The sequence below is a fragment of the Anomaloglossus baeobatrachus genome, chromosome 1 (assembly GCF_048569485.1).
Source record: "Anomaloglossus baeobatrachus isolate aAnoBae1 chromosome 1, aAnoBae1.hap1, whole genome shotgun sequence".
NCBI lineage: Eukaryota > Metazoa > Chordata > Amphibia > Anura > Aromobatidae > Anomaloglossus > Anomaloglossus baeobatrachus.
In genome coordinates, this window is record NC_134353.1 from 177,312,655 (window position 1) to 177,335,913 (window position 23,259).

The 23,259-nt window shown below is 42.9% G+C and overlaps 1 protein-coding gene across 1 annotated transcript; it reads right to left on the reverse strand.

Moving 5' to 3' along the window:
* Window positions 1-17,160: 17,160 nt before the first annotated feature.
* LOC142292106 (general transcription factor II-I repeat domain-containing protein 2-like) lies at window positions 17,161-19,083 on the reverse strand. The gene has a single exon (XM_075337258.1). It carries the CDS (start codon window positions 19,081-19,083, stop codon window positions 17,161-17,163), a length of 1,923 nt encoding a protein of 640 aa, XP_075193373.1.
* Window positions 19,084-23,259: the final 4,176 nt, after the last annotated feature.

The window sequence follows — 23,259 nt, forward strand, 5'->3', positions numbered from 1 at the left end:
TATCTCGGCATCAAGATAGGGAAGGCCCCCAAGTCCCTTTTTGACCTAAATTACAAGTCTCTCCTTCCCAAACTTACCACGCAAATAGCCTTTTGGAAAGCACCCTTTATCTCTTGGATAGGCCGGAAAAATTTAATCAAAAGCATCATACTCCCAAAACTCATATACCTCTTTCAAATGTTACCTATACCAGTCCCCAAATCATTCCTTTCTCAATGCAATTCTCTAATTTCCAACTACATCTGGAACAAACATAAACCAAGAATTAACTTTCAAACACTGAGCCTCCCAAAGGACAAAGGGGGTATGGGACTCCCCAATATATCCACATACTATAAAGCCGCCGTCGTCTCTAGAGCAGTAGACTGGGTCAGACGCCCTCCGAATAAGTTATGGACGACAATAGAGGAACACTTGGCCCCCAGCCCCCTACGAGCCCTCTTACTCGCTCCCTCCTGCCAGGGAAATAAAAGAACCTTTACCAATGAACTGACTAGAACACTTCTGGAAAATTGGAACCATAACGTTGAGTTCCAGGCCCCTCCTCTCTCCCCACTAACCCTAATCTCCGATATTCTAGACACCAGCCTGAACCTTGCCAACACCGCAAAATCCACGCACCTGAGTAATGCAAAGATCCCGGCTACGGATCTTTTGGAGGATGGCTCTCTGGTTTCGAGGCAGGAGATGGGTAAGATCCCCCCCTCTCTAAACTCACATTTCTTCATTACATGAAAATAAAACACACAATCCAACCACTACTGCCACAATCCAACCTCGCCAGATCCCTAACCACATTTGAATCCTTTTGCTTGCAAACAAGGACCCCCAAAAAAATCCTATCTCGCTTATACAACACTTTACTTAAAAAAGAATTAGCAGTAAAGAGAGCATACATACTGAAATGGGAAAAAGATCTGAACACCGACGCTCAAACGAGTCAAATATACAGAGCCTCACACGGACCATCATGCTGTGTGAGAGTCCAAGAGAATTCTTTCAAAGTAGTTGTGAGATGGTACATAGTCCCTACCACGGTTGGCACATGGAACCCCGCCTCTTTGGATCTCTGCTGGAGATGCGAGGGGGACAAAGGAACGTACCTCCACATATGGTGGACATGCCCACGCCTCCAGATATTCTGGAGGACAGCAACTCAGCTGATCTCTGACCTTACAAGCAAACAGGGGGACCCAGAACCTAGGCATCTGCTACTAAATTTCCCACTGTGGCCTAATGATAAAGCTAACTCGAGACTAGTGTCATTTGTGAGCTCAGCCTGTAAACTGCTTATTGCCCAATTGTGGCGCACAACAATGATACCCACCATCTCGCAGCTACTACTGAAAATTGACCAATTATACTACGCGGAAGAGCTCTCAGCCCTCTTACGACAGAATATGTTCTCTTTCATGCAAGTTTGGAATGCCTGGAAGGATTACAAGTCTAAACCCCCTTTTCTGGCAGCTATTGCACAGAAGATGCCATAAAGGACCCTAAGTCATCTCCTCCCCCCCATTAGGGGACTGAACGAGCTGATGACTTAGCACAGATTATTATGGACATATGATGACTGGACCCTAGACCAACACCCTCTTCCTACTCCACCTCCCCCCATCTCTTCCCCCTTTCTCCAACCTCTTGGACCCCCTATTTCTCTTACTAAAACTGAGTTTCAGGTGCTATAAGGCTTCTCTCAGGAGTCTCAGTTACCCCCCCTATATCCTAGTTTCTCTTATTTGTTTTTTCGAAAAAGAAAAAGGAAAAAACTGTTTTTATAATATTCCAGAGGGCGAGTTATGGTCCCGCTCACCTTCCACCCCCCGTCTGATATAAAGACTATCAATCGACTTGAGAATGTCACTCCACAGACGGCATCAGAACTGGAAGGCGGCTCAACACAAATTAGTTCAATTGTGATATTAGATCTGACTATGCTTTCCGATGATTGTATATTTTTTGTTTATAACTGTTCAATAAACAAAACATTAAAACAAACAAACAAAACACCATACTTTATTATGCAATAATGTCACGCAAACATAATTTGTTTGACACTATTGGAATACAAGTATGGGACCAGACCATATGCAGATACTGCATAGTGGCTGGATTTTTAATAATAAAGGTGTCTGAATGTTAGTGTAGTAGTTTATGTGCATGTATTTTTTTCCTAAACCCAGTTTTTTCTAATGGATGGTCCAAACAACATGTCCAGAGCAAGGCAACATTCTAACAGGCAGGTAATGTTTTTGAAGTGATAGAGTAATTTCTATTGAATCTTTGGAAAGGAAAACACAAATATGACCCCATGCATATAGAGTAAGTAATGTGTTACATTTTGAAATGTTTTCCGACCAGCAATACCCTAGAAAACATACCAAAATGTAAAATAATACATACAATATCACATTATGATTCAACTAAATCCTCTAGGCTAGTGATGCTTTCCTGTGTAGTCTCCATTGCATTGACACCTACAGAATATGTTTGCTGCACAACACCAGATGTTGTAGTGAGTGACTGATCAGTGTTTCCACTAGTAACAGTTGTTGTACTTGGAACAAATAATGATGCAGTTGTTTGAGCAGATGGAAGACCAAGTGTAGGTGGTACATATTGATGTGTTGGAAGAGGCTGAGTATGTGTGTATGTGAAGTTAGTTGGGTAAGTCTGTTGTTGAAAGTACTGTTGTTGTGGATTATTAGGAACATGGTAGGATGTTGGTTGTTGAAACATTTGAGGTAGTCTATGAACATTACTAACAATACTAGGATAGTTAAAAGAGGTTTGCATTGGTGTCTGTTGGGGTACTTGTGGGACAAATGATGGCTGTTGAGATGGCCTTTGTGTCATTAATGTACCTGTTTGGTGTGGGACAATTGTTGGCCTAATTTGTACATCACTTCCCATAGAAGAAGATGGACACTGTATATGTGTTTGTTGCACTACAGGATTTAGTTGAAAATTAGAGTAATGTTCATTAGTTTGGGTTTCCACAGTTTGTTGCGTTGTGTTTGTGTGTGTACCACGTGGATTAGCTCTCCATTGCTCTATCACTTCAAAACAATATATGGGTTCAGGCTCATGTTGGGTAGCAGATATTAGTGTTATTAAGGACGCCCTCAATCTGTCCTGCCTATCAGCATGAACCAATGCAAGAGAGGGAGAAAGGGAGCAGAAAAATCTCTCTCCATCATTCTCTGGTATCAGTGAATTCATCATGTGTATTATTCTGGTATCAATGATATCTGGCAGGGAACGTAAATCTTCATAACGCCTATGTCTGCGACCACGGATAGATTGGGCTACTGTGCGCATGATATTAGTTGTTGTTCTTGGCTGTGTGCCTGCATGTTTCAGTGGACTACTCTCTGCAAGAACTGGTGAAGGGCCACTTTACTGCCCTGTAGACTGGCCTGGAATTACATTAGTGGATTGACTTGTTCCCAAACCCAAATCAGAGGACATTTCTTCTGCGTCTGGCTGGCTGGTGTTGGGGATTGTTGGTGGTTGATATGAGGTAGGCTCCATCTCGGAAGCAGAGGTCGCTGTTAATACTGCTGACTGGGCTTCCTCACTATGTTCTAGATTATCCTCTGTACTTTGAAGAAAGAAAAAAAATAAAACAATTAATGTGTGCATTTAAAAAAAAAACGCCATGTGATGTAATGGTTTAAACTTACTTTGGTACTTCCATAATGGAAAAAACCGTCATAGATAATTATTTAAGGGATCATAACCTGTAAACCGTAGAAAAAAAACCCTTATTAAAACATCATTTTATTTAATTTAGATTAAAAAAGATATCCCAAATTGATAGACATACACACAAATATATACAAACACATAGAGAAAGTGCCACAGTGCAGAATGGGAGTGGTCAACACCCTACCACTTCTCCCTACCTAGCCTGCGGAGGTCGGCACCCTAAATCACGTAATGGCGCCTCCGCTCGGACGTCGGCTCACCCTCCTCTCCCTCCACTAGATTATAAGTGCAGCTAGTCTGGGAGTATAGGAGTGCTCAAAACAGGGTTTTTCTGCACTGTCACAAAATGATAACACAAAATGCAAAAATTTAAATGTCAGGGATAAGACCTGTTTTCAATTGGCACATATGTGAGTATGACTCAACAGGAAAGGGGTGTGGAATCAGACAGCGGGCTCTGTCATATGAGGATAACATGTCATGATTTCAAAAATAGTTCAAAGGGGTTTTATGCACATATGTTAACTCTAAGATGTAAACATTCCACTCAATAGCAGCATACAAGTGAACATATATTAACGTGCTGTGCATATAGCAGCCTGAAACCAGGAGGAGGGTTCCCTCAGGCCCTATAACAACCTGCTTCCACCAGTGTCAGATTATAACACACTGGTAACATTCAATGGCTCCCCAAACAGTACATATACCATAATCCTCAGAGGCAACCCCGTAATGGTAACAGCATAAATAGTAAATTCCACATGGATCAAATACTCCACTAGCACCCAATCACTGTAGGTAAAAGTAACAATAATATAGTCAAGTACTTAGCTTGTTACGCAGACTTGGACCAATCGCCAAATAACCGTATACTTAAGTGTAATCACTGGACGCCTAAATATGTACAGGCTTGATACAGGAACCGCTTTTTCTGCTCGACACGTTTCCCCCTGGCATCTAGTCCCACCAGGGTTCCTCAGGAGCTCCCACAATGGGGTATGTGCAGGTGGCCACAGTCTGCCGCACTGCCTCGGTCCTAGTCCCCGCCTCCTCGGGCCTCCTCGGGGAGGCGGGGACTAAGACCGAGGCAGTGCGGCAGACTGTGGCCAGCTGCACATACCCCATTGTGGGAGCTCCTGAGGAACCCTGGTGGGACTAGATGCCAGGGGGAAACGTGTCGAGCAGAAAAAGCGGTTCCTGTATCAAGCCTGTACATATTTAGGCATCCAGTGATTACACTTAAGTATACGGTTATTTGGCGATTGGTCCAAGTCTGCGTAACAAGCTAAGTACTTGACTATATTATTGTTACTTTTACCTACAGTGATTGGGTGCTAGTGGAGTATTTGATCCATGTGGAATTTACTATTTATGCTGTTACCATTACGGGGTTGCCTCTGAGGATTATGGTATATGTACTGTTTGGGGAGCCATTGAATGTTACCAGTGTGTTATAATCTGACACTGGTGGAAGCAGGTTGTTATAGGGCCTGAGGGAACCCTCCTCCTGGTTTCAGGCTGCTATATGCACAGCACTTTAATATATGTTCACTTGTATGCTGCTATTGAGTGGAATGTTTACATCTTAGAGTTAACATATGTGCATAAAACCCCTTTGAACTATTTTTGAAATCATGACATGTTATCATCATATGACAGAGCCCGCTGTCTGATTCCACACCCCTTTCCTGTTGAGTCATACTCACATATGTGCCAATTGAAAACAGGTCTTATCCCTGACATTTAAATTTTTGCATTTTGTGTTATCATTTTGTGACAGTGCAGAAAAACCCTGTTTTGAGCACTCCTATACTCCCAGACTAGCTGCACTTATAATCTAGTGGAGGGAGAGGAGGGTGAGCCGACGTCCGAGCGTGGGCGCCATTACGTGATTTAGGGTGCCGACCTCCGCAGGCTAGGTAGGGAGAAGTGGTAGGGTGTTGACCACTCCCATTCTGCACTGTGGCACTTTCTCTATGTGTTTGTATATATTTGTGTGTATGTCTATCAATTTGGGATATCTTTTTTAATCTAAATTAAATAAAATGATGTTTTAATAAGGGTTTTTTTTCTACGGTTTACTTCCATAATGGGCATGAGGAAGCTGAGTCTTTCATAATGGACATATTTCTTCTTTTTGGCTGCGGCAGCTGTGGTTGCCACTGGGTTATATTCTCTTCTGAACTGGTCATGTGCTGAGCACCATCGCTGTTTAACAAGATCCACTGTTTGAAAACAAAAAATTGTATAATAAGGTCACAAATTATAACAATTGAACAATAAAAAAATAAAACATTATTCTTGTATTGCAGCAATTTAAATAAATTGGAACACACATCCATGTGTATGAAAACAACAACCCATGACACTCATATAGTGACATAATAACACAATAAGCATGACAAAGTAAACAAGATCTCCAGTAAAAAGATTAAACCACTGTATAATCATTTATCTCCTTTTTTACTTACAAAAATAAAAAAAAACCTTCAGTAAGCCATGAGAAACAAAATGTCTATAAACCCATAAAGTGCCATATGTTCCTCAAAGATTTTCCATTATACACTACACATTACTGTTACCATTCCAGACATGGTGACACCAAGGGACATGCATAATAAACCAAACATAAAAATACAACTCAAAATGTATAGACATTTCACAGCACATTTACAATAGAAAAAGCACAAAATTGAAAACAAAAATATATTTCAAACATGTTTAATTGTTGCTTGACCACCCTGAAATGCCTTTTGTACATGCATAAAATGCTTTGCAGCCCATATATACACATGCTGACATTACTAGAAAACTGCAATGAATAGTTCAAAAGGCCAAAAAACTACACTATCCTGTTTGTGAGTCTCCAGTGTAGCTCAAAATGAGTCAGGCCCATTAATACATGCCAAAAAAACTATACAAATATGGATGTAATCTGCCTACAGAATGAGCACATGTAGGTAAAGACAGAAGCAATGCAAATATCTGTACTCACCATATCTATTTTTCTTTCCAGGGGTACATTGAGAACATCCATTCCTAGGGTAGACTAGCTCTGCCACAGACATCCATGCTCGTTCCACCATTAATCTGTCATGGTAGCCATCAACACGTGTGTCCCACAGCTCTGGATGCGTCTTTACTTCTCCAATCAGCCTCTCTGTATCGCTCCTGGGTGCCATGCTCAGTACCTGTGGTGTTCTACATGTCGTCCGTGTAGAAAAGCGCACACATGTACTTACCACTCGGACACACGTTCCGTGTGATTTTACGTGTGTGTGCCATCTACCATTGAATAACATGGGTCTACATGTCTACGTGTCTCCGGTATGTGCAAATACGTACCGCACACGTACAAAAAAAACGGATGCGTGTTTCGGGTCTAAGTCAGTAATGGTTTTCTGTTTTTATTTTATCCCATTTCCTGCTGTTAGGCAATTTTTTTATCTTAAATATTGGACAACTTTCTAAAACTGGCTGCACCTTTAAATGGTTAATTTTACTATTATTTTCCTTGTCCTTTAGCACGAGTATTTCTGTCTTTCAAACTTAATTATTGTCACCACCTCAAATTATTTACTTTCAGGCTCTGCAAATGTGCGATGCTCAACCTACTGCATGATTTATGAAATAAGCACTGCATCTTATTTAAAAGAGAAACAAAACGAAATTAAAAATTAATATGAAATTAATTGAGCACAGATGATGCCCAGTTGTAAATAAAAGTGTGATTATTTCATATATCGTGCTTTTAAGCTGAAACATTGCATTTGTATTCAAAGGACTAAGTCCTTTCAGTGACACTAAAGATTGGATGGATCTTCAAGACTATAATTTTAGATGACAGATATGCTAAATTATTATACAGAATTGATCAAAAGTCTTCATACTTTGAAAATATTAGTCCTCATCATTTCAAGATTTAAGAATTGAAATTTATGGTCTTATGAAATACTTTTGAGGCCACCAGTACTCACTAGGGATGATCGAATACCTCAAATATTCGGCTTCGCGAATATTTGCCGAATAGGTCGCTACTATTCGAATATTCGATGTGCAATGTAAGTCTATGGGAAACCCGAATAACAACTATTCGGAACTATTCGGGCTTCCCATAAACTTACATTACGCATCAAATATTCGCATAGCGGCGACCTATTCGTCAGATATTCGCAAAGCCGAATATTTGAGGTATTCGGTCATCCCTAGTACTCACCAATCTAAATCTTCCTACTCAAGGATATTATTCAGCAATTTATGAAATAATGTCAGACAAGTTTTAGGGTTTTTTGAAAACCGTTAAAAAAAAATATTCCTGTTTTTCATACTAAGCGGAGGATACAGAAAAAACACTGCCAAGTGCTTCAACCAGCCTGATTTTTTTTTATCAGTTCCGTTAAAGCGTACTAATTGTTTTAATTTTTATTTAATAAATCAATAGTACACATGATAATAAGCAACTTTGTAATATATCTTATCAGACAAATCTGCTTTTTTTCTTTGCCAGAATTGATCAGTCATTACCAAAATTCTCAATTCTGAGATAAAATCGCTATTCACTGGACTTTCCCATTACTGTGATAGATGACAGCTGTTACTGATGAAATTCTATGATGGAGGTAAGAGGGAGGAGCTAGAGGCAAAGGGAGGAGCTCTGCCCCCCTTCCCCTTCTATCTACATAGAATCTCATCAGTAACAACTACCATCTCCTATCTCAGTAATGGGAAAGTCTTCACTGAATACAGATTTTACCTCAGAATTGAGAATTTTCATAGTGACTGATCAATTCTGGCAGAAAAAGAATGAACCAAATTTGTCTACTAAGGTATAGTATAATACAAAGTTGCCTATTATCATGTGTAATATTGATTTATGAAATAAAAATGAAAATGACAGTTGCATTTTATACAAGACCAGCTGTAGTGCCCAGTATTGCCCGGGATAGTAACTAAATGTCTCTTTGTCTGTCTCTCTGTCTGTCTGTCTCTCTGTCTGTCTGTCTCCTCTATCTGTCTCCCTCTTTGTCTGTCTCCCTCTCTGTCTGTCTCTGTCTGCCTCTCACTCTCTCTCTATCTGTCTCTCTCTGTGTCTCTGTCTCTGTGTGTATCTCTGTGTGTATGTCTCTATCTGTCTGTCTCTGTGTCTGTCTCTGTGTGTCTCTGTCTCTGTCTCTGTGTTTGTCTGTCTCTATATCAGTTTGTCTCTGTGTGTCTCTGTCTCTGTTTGTTTCTGTGTGTGTGTCTCTGTGTGTCTCTGTCTTTGTGTGTCTGTCTCTGTTTGTCTGTGTGTGTGTGTCTCTGTGTGTGTGTGTGTCTCTGTCTGTGTCTCTGTATCAGTCTCTGTCTCTCTGTGTGTGTCTTTCTCTGTATCAATTTCTGTTTTTCTCTGTGTGTCTGTGTCTGTGTCTCTGTGTGTCTGTCTCTATTTGTCTCTGTCTCTGTGCATCTCTGCCTCTGTGCATCTCTCTCTGTATCTCTGTCTCTGTGTGTCTCTGTATCAGTCTCTGTATGTCTGTGTGTGTGTGTGTGTGTGTGTGTGTCTGTCTCGGTCTCGTTGTGTCTCTGTGTTTCTCTGTGTGTTTCTGTGTGTGTCTCTGTGTGTGTATGTGTCTCTGTGTGTGTGTCTCTGTAACAGGGTGAAAATGTACATAAGATAAACTTGCATGTTTGTTAATGTATTTTATATATTTATGCTATAATTTAAACGGCCACTAGGTGTCACTAGAGGGCAGGCACACTGCTAGACAGTAAAGGGGTTACATTAGGTTTCCCAGGTAAATTGAAGTGCTTGAAAAATCCTTCAAATCCAAAAAACGTGGCGCTAATCCCCAAATGTATTATATCAGAAGAATTTTTCTTCGGCTACTATAAAATATTACATAAATATTACAACGCGTTTCGGCTAAAAATCTTAAAAAAAAGATAGCCTTCTTCAGGTAAAATGTTATGTGTGATTTTTGATTTATGAATTTTTAGCCGAAACGCGTTGTAATATTTTATGTAATATTTTATAGTAGCTGAATAAAAATTCTTCTGATATAATACATTTCGGGATCAGCGCCAAGTTTTTTGGATTTAAAGGATTTTTCAAGCACTTCAATTTACCAGTTTCCTGTGGAGGTGATTTCACAGTGTATCAAATCCTAGTGAGCAGCAGATCAGCACAGAGATTGTGGAGATTGATCCTAAAGGGATCTTTGGGTTTGACCTAACTTGAAACAAGGTGAGTGCAATTTATGCACATTTCTAAATCATTTTTTATGCTTTTGAACTACTACATTTAGAGTGGCGCCGCGTGTGTCCCTTTTTATTTTAAACCCCTCAAGGTTTACCATCGTATTAGGTTTCCCTGGTAACGTAGACTGAGTGAGACAGTTGAAAATTTCAGTCAAGATCTGAGGGACTGCGCAAGAGAAAGACGGGTGTTGTTTTCCCGTGGTTGGATTCATAGGATTGCCTGGGGCTTTTTTGTTTTTTTTCTTCTTTTTATGGACTGCTTACTTGGGTTTTTTTTTTAGCTCCTACTGCCCCTGACGAGGGGAATTCATCTGAGTGAATTTTTCTCCAGAAACTGTTTGGACAAAATCATCTAAGAGTGAATCAGAAGCAGTCTGAGGGGACGGACGCCATCTTGGTAAAAGACTTCAGTGAGTAACAATTGACCTGAGACCGATCGGTGTATAATAGTCAGTCAGGGACAGATAGATAGATAGGATAAAGACGCATTGAAGGAAGATTATTCTACAGAATATTTACTGAGAAGGAGCGGGGTTTGCTTGCTTATCCTGAGGCGTTTGCTCTGAACCGGAAGTTATTGGAGGTTAAGCTGTGTTGTGCTGATAATAAGGCTATTCTTCCTTTGCTTCATCACACTGTCTGGGGCAGTGAGGTACCGAATATTGAATAGAGGTACATGTAGAGATAGAGGCACAGGTATAAAGGTACATGTACATATATTTACTTGTTTGTGAATGTATATGGGAAGGTGGCCGGGTACCCTAATTGAATTGTAAACATAAGGGGAGGTGGTTGTAAGATTATATCCTTGGAGGGATCATGTGCCATTATCTGTAGTAGTGTACCCGGGTAAGCCTTATTAATAGATAAGGGAGGGAGCGGTATAGTGGGGGGAAATATAGTCCAGTTCATCCCTACAGACTAACACTTGAAGTCCTCCAAGTTGCATAAACTGTTATTGTTTTTTCCGGGCTGTTGTGGCCCATAATTTGTAAGAGAACTGTTTTTTTGTAAAATAATTTTTTGAGACTTATAAAGAAAACTGTTATTCACCATCTTTGTGTCCCTGGGTGTTCCATAGTGCCATCGTATCTTAATAGTCATAACGACTGGCATTCAGTCGTTACATCTCTATGTGTCTCTCTCTGTTTGTCTGTCTCTGTGTATCTGTGTGTCTCTGAGTGTCTCTGTGTATTTCTGTGTGTGTGTGTGTGTGTGTGTCTCTGTGTGTGTTTCTGTGTGTCTGTCTCTGTCTCTGTGTGTGTCTCTGTGTGTCTGTCTTTGTCTCTGTGTGTGTCTCTGTGTTTTTCTGTGTGTCTCTGTGTGTGTGTTTCTGTCTGTGTTTCTTTCTGTGTGTCTCTTTCTGGGTGTGTCTCTGTGTATCTGTCTATGTGTATCTCTGTCTCTGTGTGTATCTTTGTGTGTCTGTCTCTGTCTGGCTCTGTGTGTGTCTGTGTGCCTCTGTCTCTGTGTTCCCATATGTGTCTGTCTCTACCAATATCATATTACCTCACTCATAAGCTTCTTATACTTAGAATGTCCTTCATTGACTTCATCGCAACCAATCAAAGCTCCTATTAATGACTCACAGCTTCCAGCTCCATTGACTTTAATGTAAGCAGGTTTTTTGGCAAATAATTGTAAAGCACGGGGTTAAATGTTCCTCTCAAAACATAGTCTATGACATTCCCAGAGTCAAGTGAGGTGTCCGTGCAAAATTTCGTGATTGTAAATGCGACGGTGCAGATTCCTTTAGTGGACATATATGAGATTTAAGATTAAATATTAATCAGATTTATATGTTACAGTATCTTTATTTTTATTGTTAGAGTTAACATTAGAGATGAGAGATGTTCGAGGTTCGCCAATTTCATGTTCGAGTGATTTTGGGGGGTGTTCGAGTCGTTAGACGTACCTGTACAATTTGCTAAAAGTTCGGCAGTTCGAGTTACGTTCGAGAATGGTTTGATCACCAAAAGCGTGGCATTTTACAGCTAAGTGTGCAGTGAGCCATCGCTGGCAGCCTGCGGTAAGCTGGTGACCAGGGTAAATATCGGGTATTCAAGCAAAGCGCTTTGCTTAGTAACCCAATGTTTACCCTGGCTACGTGTGCAAAAATCCCCGAAAGCCACACAGAAGCACTTCCGTGTGACTTCCGTCGGATGGGCATCACAGACTTGGCGCTATCTTGGATCTCCTTATACTTAACCGACCGAACTTTCAGCGTCTCCCTCTCTCACACCACTTCCTCATCTCGCCCCCTATCTGTCGGGGTCCCCCAAGGTTCAGTTCTTGGACCCCTGCTGTTCTCCATTTACACCATTGGCCTGGGACAGCTCATAGAGTCCCACGGCTTTCAGTATCATCTCTACGCTGATGAAACGTAGATCTACCTCTCTGGACCTGACATCACCTCCCTACTAACCAGAATCCCACAATGTCTGTCTGTTATTTCATCCTTTTTCTCTGCCCGATTCTTAAAATTGAACATAATCAAAACAGAATTCATTGTCTTTCCCCCCATCACTCAACTCCCGCACCTGACATATCCATCAATGTCAATGGGTGCCCACTCTCCCCGGTCCCTCGTGCTCGCTGCCTGGGAGTATTCCTAAACTCTGATCTCTCTTTCAAGCCACACATCCAACCCCTCTTCTCCTCCTGCCACCTCCAACTTAAAAATATTTCACGGATCCGAACACTCCTTTCCCAAGAAGTTGCAAAAACATTAGTACATGCCCTTATTATCTCCCGCCTGGATTATTGCAACTTCCTGCTCTGTGGCCTCCCTTCTAACAGTCTCACACCCCTACTATCTATTCTAAACTATGCTGCCCGACTAATCCACCTGTTCCCCCGCTACTCCCCGACCTGTCCTCTCTGCCAATCCCTTCACTGGCTTCCCATTGCCCAACGACTCCACTTCAAAACCCTAACCATGACCTACAAAGCCATCCACAACCTGTCTCCTCCTTACATCTCTGACCTAGTATCCCGGTACTTACCTGCACGTAACCTTCGATCCTCACAAGATCTCCTTCTCTGCTCCCCTCTCATCTCCACTTCCCACCATCGCATCCAAGATTTATCCCGTGCCTTCCCCATACTCTGGAATGCTCTGCCACAACACATCAGACTCTCTCCTACCTTGACAAGCTTCAAAAGGAACCTGAAGACCTACCTCTTCCGACAAGCCTACAACCAGACGTAACCCTCAGTCTGATGCAGCGCCGCACTCAGCTCTACCCTCACCTACTGTATCCTCACCTATCCCTTGTAGACTGTGAGCCCTCACGGGCAGGGACCTCTATCCTCCTATACCTGTCTGTGTCTTGTATTGTTTAGGATTATTGTACTTGCCCTATTATGTATACCCCTTTCACATGTAAAGCGCCATGGAATTGATGGCGCGATAATAATAAATAATAAATAATAATAATAATGCTGCTGCAGTCTGTGTCCCGCTCCAGCTCCAGCCCCGCGGCTACCCACACTGCAGTGTCAGCATATGCCCGCACTGTACGGTGTCCGCAGCTGCCCACACTGCAGTGTCAGCATATGCCCACACTGTATGGTGTCCGTAGCTGCCCACATTGCAGTGACAGCAGCCGCGGGGATGACATGCGCTGCCGTCAGGAGGTTAGTGAAGTTCCTTACCTACGATGATGAAGTCCTGCCCTCCCGACATCAGCACTGTCACTGTCCTCTATGGCCTCCGCTTGTCACATATCCTCTCGCTGCCGACCCGAGACTGTCACTAGCGGTGACGTCACAGGCTCCCGCGATACTTCGTTGTGAAGGCGGCGGTCATTGAACTCAGTGACAGCTCTGCTATCAGGAGTGCAGCAATCACAGCAGGTAATGTACCTCACTAAGCTCCTGACAGCAGCACTTAGCAGAGCTGTCACTGCAGGGCATGACATCAGTAGTGCAGCGATCAATGCAGGTAATGTACCTTACTATCCTCCTGACAGCAGCACTTGTCATGCACTGCAGTGACCTGGGCTGACCTATTGATGTTAGCTCAGGTCACCGCATTGCTCTCCCAGCCAATATGGAACATTCTGTTCTTCATTGACTGGAACATTGACTATGGTATGGATCGTCATGGGACCCCCTTGGAATACACCAGACCTGGATTTGTTTTCTAATAAATTGGTGAAAGAGGGAATGTTTTGGGGAGTGGTTTTTCAAATAAAAATGTGTTTGTCGTCTATTTTTTTTTTATTTCTGACTGGGTTGGTGATGTCGGGTATCTGATAGACGCCTGACATCATGAACCCCAGGGCTTCATGCCAGGGGACATTACACATCTGGTATTAACCCCATATATTACCCTGTTTGCCATGCACCAGGGCAATGGGATGAGCTGGAGCGAAGCACCAGAATTGGCGCATCTAATGGATGCGCCACTTCTGGGGCGGCTGCGGCCTGCTATTTTTAGGCTGGTAAGAGTCCAATAACCATGGATCTCCCTAGTCTAAGAATATCAGACCCTATCTGTCCGCTTTACCTTGGCTGGTGATCCAATTTTGGGGGGACCCCCACGTGTTTTTTTTAATTAGTTATTTAATTTAAAATAACAGCGTGGGGTGCCCTCAGTTTTGGATTACCAGCCAAGGTGAAGCTGCCAGCTGTGGTCTGCAGGCTGCAGCCGTCTGCTTTTCCCTAGCTGGCTATCAAAAATAAGGGGAACCCCATGTCATTTTTTTTAAATTTTTTTTTTTTTGCTAAATACAAGGCTAAGCACCCCTTAGTGCCACATGAAAGGCACCAAAGGGTGCAAAATTATAAAATGCAGGAGACTGGGACATTATTATTATTATTATTTATTATTATAGCGCCATCAATTCCATGGCGCTTTACATGTGAAAGGGGTATACATAATAGGGCAAGTACAATAATCATAAACAATACAAGACACAGACAGGTACAGAAGGATAGAGGCCCCTGCCCGCGAGGGCTCACAGTCTACAAGGGATAGGTGAGGATACAGTAGGTGAGGATACAGTAGGTGAGGGTAGAGCTGCATCAGACTGAGGGTTACGTCATGTTGTAGGCTTGTCGGAAGAGGTGGGTTCAGGTTCCTTTTGAAGCTTGTCAAGGTAGGCGAGAGTCTGATGTGTTGTGACACATTATGTTTCTTTCTGCCATTATAATGACAGAAAAGACTGATATGACTGGGCGGCACGGTGGCTTAGTGGTTAGCATTGCAGCACTGGGGTCCTGGTGTTATGGACAAGATTCTGAATTATTATGAGTATATAAGAGTTACATGGAGATATCCATAAAGAACAGGATTTAAGATGGTGTTTGAACTGTACCACACATATCTCTTGGCATAAGACTCAGACAGTCTGGGCTATTCTTGTGACAAGTGAATCATGCTGACATTGCTTAATATAAATGAGGAACCAAGCACATTACAGTTAATTGCATATCACAGAATAAGCTGTTCTACTTTATCCAATAGGAGACGTGTTACGTATTCTTGGCACCTAGCCAATAAGCCCGGTTATATATATCTGTACAAACTTCCGGAATAAAGGAGTCTTACTTTCTATTCAAATCTGAGCACGTCTCTGGTGTGGGTGAAAGAGAGTGGAATGCATGCTACCACGAGTGACTCATAATTTGGACTGCAGACAGTTTAAGAGGGATGCATGACTGAATGGCATCAACCTAAATTAAGGCCTTATCATTTGGCGCCCAACGAACCTTAGGACGGAGCTCTGGATGGCGGACAGCCGTGCTGACACCTTCAGTCGAAAGGCAACTACGCGAGAGGTGGAGATGCGCACTCCAAATGCAGGTGAGAAAATTTGTATGATCTCACCTTGCAATCCTCATGCGTGTACTTGCATTTCGAAGGGGGGGTTGGGCTGTCCCAGTCTAGACACCTAATGACCGCCATCTCGCATGAGATAAGCCGTCCTTAGAGATCCCACACCAAGGTGGTCAGGTTCACCTTAAGCTGTCTGTAATGTAATTGTAATTCACATGAAATGTAATGTGGTTTGAGGTTTTGTCTGCTCTTTGGAGAAAAGCAGAAGTTCTATGTTATTTTTCTCTGACTTAACTGCAGGGGAAAATGAGGAAGTTGTGATATACGCTGGATATATGGATATAAATGGTTATATCTGCAGGTGAGATCAGCCACCTGGATGGTGTATATAGTGTCCTTATTGTTATGTCATTGTGTTTACTTGTGTTTACCTGTTGAAATGTCTGTTTCTTTGCAGCAAGCTGAGTACTTGCTGGCTGCCTGGAAAAGAGGAAGTTCTATGTGCTTTGTTCGTACTTACTGGTTTACGGAAAAAGAGGAAGTAGTGTCACGAGAATGTACTTTGATATATTGAAGCTGTTTCTTCTATGAGTGAAGAAAAAAAAACTCTGAAGCTGTACTTTGAAGTATGCTGTTTATGTATACTGTTATGTATATAGTGTATACACTGGTGTGTGACAAGTCTGGTCGATAGTTGATGTTTGATAAGGCCTTGAACGGACCTGATCTTCGGGGATAGAAGATTTGGAAGGGTTTTCTATGTACAGGTGCAGTGTTGTATAAAGTGGGGGACTGACCCTGACTGTTACCTGGTACGGTTTTCCTGCTAAGCAGTGAGTTGAACGTGGTATGCGTACTCATTGGTCTTGTTTTAGTGGATGTCAGTGTATTCTTACCTAGGAATTGAATAAACTGGGGAAAACCCTTGATTTTAGGCTTAATCATTGAATATTGATGTTCTGGACGGACTGTTCAAATAAGGTGTATATAGTGTGAACAGAGGTTACTAGTACTTGAAGTAAGATATAGTGAGGGTGTATCTAGTTTCTATCACCCACGTGACACTTCTTCCTGGTAGGACAACCCGTTTGTGTTGTGGTTTGTGGACTGAGGTAGAAATTCTGTGTATTCTGTGGATGTTAAAAAAAAATATGAAGTCGCTCCTCAAGGTGGCAGTGATCACTGCCAAGAGAGGGAGATTAGAGGAGCAAGAATGGAAAGATGTCTTGTTAAATAAGCGAGGGATCTTGAAAGGTAAAGATCTCCTTATGGATGCTGAGGCATGGTATAGAATAGTCATGGCGAACCTTTCAGAGACGGAGTGCCCAAACTACAACACAAAACCCATTTATTTATTGTGAAGTGCCACGAGGGCAATATAATCTGAATAACAGAACTTTACAATCATTTGGCATGCTTTTGAACAATTAATGTGATTTTTGCTGTTGCATGCATGCTGATAACTTGTCTACCCTTGGCTCATACTTTGTAAGTTTGAGGGCAACACATGCTGCACTCAGGTCATCTGTTAGTCTGTTTCTAATGTCAGATTTGATATAATTCAAAGCTGAAAACAGCTGCTCACAAGAATATGACGACCCAAACAGGGTAAGTAAAGCAATCCCAAGTGCTTTCATTGACTTAAAATTATTTGGCAGAGAATTCCACACTTTAAGGATTTCATTTTCTGAACTAACTGGGCTGTCCTTTGTCATTCCTTCTATCTTCTCAAGTGTTTCACGCAGGTCACAGAATTTATTTTTCCAGATAGAGCTTTCTTGAAATTCCAATAGCTCCATTTCAAGATTCCCTAAATCTAACCATTGTAAGCAGGAAAGATCAATATCTTCAAATTTGGCTCTCTCTGGAAATGTCAGAAAACACAGAGTTGTCTCCATTTTACGGAACTGTAAAAATCTGTTACTAAAATTGACCTTTGCAGCTTGTACAATGCTAGAAAATTCCTTGTAGATTTCTTGATGGCTGGTGAGACTGTCTACAAATGTAGAATTTTCTAAATGCATTTTTAGATTTGGAAAATATTTCAGTTGCCCACTTTCAATGTCTCTTTCAAAAACCTGAAGTTTTCTCTCAAATGTTTTAATATCACAAAACATTCTTTCTGCTGTTTTCCCTACAGCTACACCTTGTAGTTGTTTATTCAGTACATTGAAGTGTAGTGTAAAATCTGTGAAAAACATGAGGTTGGTAAGCCAGGCCATATCAGTGAGCTGTGGATATTCCTGCCCTTTTTCATTCATAAACAGCCTAATTTCTTCCAAGCAAGCTACAAATCTCTCCAGGACTTGTCCTCTGCTCAGCCACCGGACATTATTGTACATAAGTAAGCAATTATACTGTGCCTGAACCTCCTCAAGAAGTGCTTGAAATTGTCGAGAATTTAGAGCACGAGCTATGATGTAATTAACCATTTTTGTGACATCTTTAAGGACATCCTCAAATTTTTTGCTACTTTCCCTGGCACAGAGAGCTTCTTGATGTATAATACAATGGAACTGAATGACTTCATGTTTTATTTCTTTAACAAAGAACTGTATGAAACCAGCTGATTTACCCACCATAGAAGGTGCCCCATCACTAGTAATTGAAACAACTTTTTCTGGTCTTATGTCTTGTGACAAAAAAGCCTCCATCACAGCATTGTGGATATCTATCCCTTGTGTTCTTTCAGGCAAGGATAACAGTTTCACCAGCTCCTCTCTCATAGTGTCACCAGCAGCATAACGCAAAATTACTGCTAGTCTTGCGTGATTTTTTACATCTGTGCTTTCATCCAAGCACATTGAGTAACAAGCTGCCTTTTGTAGGTCAGTGGTGAGCTGCTGACTAACATCACTTGCCATGCGCTGGACTCGATCTTTAACAGTATTTCTGCTAAGTGGCATCTCAGAGATGCGTTGACTAATTTTATCTTTATTTGGCAAATCATGAAAAAGAGAATTACTCCCAGACAACATGGCTGCTTTGATAATTTCCCCATCAGAGAAGGGCTTACCATGTTTTGCTAAGACCAGGGACATTTGAAAACTGGCAGCTGTCAGATGATTTGTTCTACTTGGAGAAAGATAGTTGCAAAAACTAAGAGACTGGGAATTATATTTTCTCAATTTGCCTTCAAGAAACTCTTTTCGTTCAGTTTCACTTAGTTGGGCAACATTTTTGTGGTTGGTGTCAAAGTGCCGTCTGACACTTGATGTGCGACACACAACACTTTCATTACACAGAGTACATAACGCTTTCCCACTGCGTTCAATAACTCCAAATGACTCTGTCCAGACCTCTTGGAATGATCTTCCACTATCTGTTTTTGCTTTTTTTGCTGTACTCATATCTGGTGGCTGCCAACTTCTGAGTCCTGATTAGCTTGGAAAGTAGCAAGGGAAGCTGGCTGTCTCGGAAAAGCTGGTTGTCTCAGAAAAGCTGGCTGTCTCGGAAAAGCTGGCTGGCTCGGAAAGCTGGCTGGGCTAGCTTGGAAAAGCTGGCTGGCTCGGAAAAGCTGGATGGGCTGGCTCGGAGAAGCTGGATGGACTGGCTTGGAAAAGCTTGCTGGCTTTGAAAATCTTGCTGGCTTTGAAAAGCTTGCTGGCTTTGAAAAGCTTGCTGGATTTGAAAAGCTTGCTGGATTTGAAAAGCTTGCTGGATTTGAAAAGCTGGCTGGCTCAGAAAAGCTGGCTGGCTCGGAAAAGCTGGCTGGTTCGGAAAGCTGGCTGGCTCGGAAAGCTGGCTGGCTCGGAAAGCTGGCTGGGCTGGCTTGGAAAAGCTGTCTGGCTTGGAAAAGCAGGCTGGCTGGCTCGGAAAGCTGGCTGGGCTGGCTTGGAAAAGCTGTCTGGCTTGGAAAAGCAGGCTGGCTGGCTCGGAAAGCTGGCTGGGCTGGCTTGGAAAAGCTGTCTGGCTTGGAAAAGCAGGCTGGCTGGCTCGGAAAGCTGGCTGGGCTGGCTTGGAAAAGCTGTCTGGCTTGGAAAAGCAGGCTGGCTGGCTCGGAAAGCTGGCTGGGCTGGCTTGGAAAAGCTGTCTGGCTTGGAAAAGCAGGCTGGCTGGCTCGGAGAAGCTGGATGGACTGGCTTGGAAAAGCTTGCTGGCTTTGAAAAGCTGGCTGGCTCGGAAAAGCTGGCTGGATCGGAAAAGTTGGCTGGCTCGGAAAAGCTGGCTGGCTCGGAAAAGCTGGCTGGCTCGGAAAGCTCGCTGGGCTGGCTTGGAAAAGTTGGCTGGCTTAGAAAAGCAAGCTGGCTGGCTCGGAAAGCTGGCTGGGCTGGCTTGGAAAAGCTGTCTGGCTTGGAAAAGCAGGCTGGCTGGCTCGGAAAGCTGGCTGGGCTGGCTTGGAAAAGCTGTCTGGCTTGGAAAAGCAGGCTGGCTGGCTCGGAAAGCTGGCTGGGCTGGCTTGGAAAAGCTGTCTGGCTTGGAAAAGCTTGCTGGCTTTGAAAAGCTGGCTGGCTCGGAAAAGCTGGCTGGCTCGGAAAAGCTGGCTGGCTCGGAAAAGCTTGCTGGCTTTGAAAAGCTGGCTGGCTCGGAAAAGCTGGCTGGCTCGGAAAAGCTGGCTGGGCTGTCTTGGAAAAGCTGTCTAGCTTGGAAAAGCTGGCTGGCTTTGAAAAGCTGGCTGGCTCGGAAAGCTGGCTGGCTCGGAAAGCTTCACTGTGAACTGAAAAAATATATATTGGCTGCAGCTCCACATTTGACAAAAGAAAAATATATATAACTTAAATTGTACCTATCAAAGACATGTCAAAAGTTTCGCTGGCGGTCCGGGTGCTAAGATTGCCAACAGCCGCCAAACGTGTGACAGGTGCACTTTAACTTTTAATTACTGTGTTCACCACCTCTCCAATAAGACTGGTTCCATGGCCCCCCCACTCCACATCCACAGCACATGTAATGTTCCCATCCTGATACTCTCCATCTAGTACTGTGCCCCACCCAGATCCTTGTAATACTGTGCCCATCCAGATACATATAATACTGTGCCCATCCAGATAATACTGTGCCCATCCAGATACATATAATACTGTGCCCATCCAGATAATACTGTGCCCATCCAGATACATATAATACTGTGCCCATCCAGATAATACTGTGCCCATCCAGATACATATAATACTGTGCCCATCCAGATCATTGTAATACTGTGCCCATCCAGATACATATAATACTGTGCCCCATCCAGATACAGATAATACTGTGCCCATCCAGATACATATAATACTGTGCCCATCCAGAACCATATAATACTGTGCCCAATCCAGATGCATATAATACTGTGCCCATCCAGATACATATAATACTGTGCCCATCCAGATAATACTGTGCCCATCCAGATACATATAATACTGTGCCCATCCAGATCCTTGCAATACTGTGCCCATCCAGATACATATAATACTGTGCCCCATCCAGAACCATATAATACTGTGCCCCATCCAGATACATATAATACTGTGCCCCATCCAGATACAGATAATACTGTGCCCATCCAGATACATATAATACTGTGCCCATCCAGAACCATATAATACTGTGCCCAATCCAGATGCATATAATACTGTGCCCATCCAGATACATATAATACTGTGCCCATCCAGATCCTTGTAATACTGTGCCCATCCAGATACATATAATACTGTGCCCCATCCAGATACATATAATACTGTGCCCCATCCAGATACATATAATACTGTGCCCCATCCAGATACATATAATACTGTGCCCCATCCAGATACAGATAATACTGTGCCCATCCAGATACATATAATACTGTGCCCATCCAGAACCATATAATACTGTGCCCAATCCAGATGCATATAATACTGTGCCCATCCAGATACATATAATACTGTGCCCATCCAGATCCTTGTAATACTGTGCCCATCCAGATACATATAATACTGTGCCCCATCCAGATACATATAATACTGTGCCCCATCCAGATACATATAATACTGTGCCCCATCCAGATACAGATAATACTGTGCCCCATCCAGATCCTTGTAATACTGTGCCCATCCAGATCCTTGTAATACTGTGCCCATCCAGATCCTTGTAATACTGTGCCCATCCAGATCCTTGTAATACTGTGCCCATCCAGATCCTTGTAATACTGTGCCCATCCAGATCCTTGTAATACTGTGCCCCATCCAGATCCTTGTAATACTGTGCCCCATCCAGATCCTTGTAATACTGTGCCCATCCAGATCCTTGTAATACTGTGCCCATCCAGATCCTTGTAATACTGTGCCCCATCCAGATCCTTGTAATACTGTGCCCCATCCAGATTCTTGTAATACTGTGCCCCATCCAGATTCTTGTAATACTGTGCCCCATCCAGATTCTTGTAATACTGTGCCCCATCCAGATCCTTGTAATACTGTGCCCCATCCAGATCCTTGTAATACTGTGCCCATCCAGATCCTTGTAATACTGTGCCCATCCAGATCCTTGTAATACTGTGCCCATCCAGATCCTTGTAATACTGTGCCCATCCAGATCCTTGTAATACTGTGCCCACTCAGTTTTTATTTGTTACTTTTTAGTCGCCTCTAGATAGTAAAAAAAAAAAAAAATCGTACTACTCACTAGAGATGAGCGAACCGGTCCCGGTTCGGCTCGAGGCGGTTCGCCGAACGGGGGGTCTGGCTCGAGTTCGGCTCGTCGAACGTTCGACGAACCGAACTCGAGCCCATAGGAAACAATGGCAGGCAATCACAAACACAGTAAAACACCTAGAAAACACCCTCAAAGGTGTCCAAAAGGTGACAAACAACTCACAACACAACACAAACACATGGGAAAGTGACAAGGACATGTACTCATGCGAAAACAAAACAGCTGGACAAGGAAAAAGAGGAGGACACACAGATATAGGCATGGCACGCCCTTCTAAAGTCATGTAAAACACCGCAAGGTGACTCCAAGCGGAGTCTCCCTTTTTTCCAAAAATTGGGCCCCACACACCCACCCCTTCAGTGGCAGCAGTTGTGCCCCAGTTGTACACTTCACAGCTAGATTTGCATCAAGCACATTCAAAAATACGCCATTCTTATCCGTCCCCAGGATGACACCGGGGTAGGTAGCAAAGTCTTTCCTGATCCCAGCTCTGTTCATCTTGGCTTCTTTTAAAAACACAGCAAGCAAGGGTTACTCCAAGCGGAGTCTCCCTTTTTTCCAAAAATTGGGCCCCACACACACCCACCCCTTCAGTGGCAGCACTTGGGCCCCAGTTGTACACTTCACAGCTAGATTTGCATCAAGCACATTCAAAAATACGCTATTCTTAACCGTCCCCAGGATGACACCGGGGTAGGTAGCAAAGTCTTTCCTGATCCCAGCTCTGTTCATCTTGGCTTCTTTTAAAAACACAGCAAGCAAGGGTTACTCCAAGCGGAGTCTCCCTTTTTTCCAAAAATTGGGCCACACAGACACCCACCCCATCAGTGGCAGCACTTGGGCCCTAGTTGCAAACAGGATGTTTTGATTTGCATCAAGCACATTCAAAAATACGCTATTCTTAGCCGTCC

Bases quoted from the DNA above. Each gene is read 5' to 3' on its own strand.
- LOC142292106 (XM_075337258.1), bottom strand. From the start codon at position 19,083: ATGAGTACAGCAAAAAAAGCAAAAACAGATAGTGGAAGATCATTCCAA.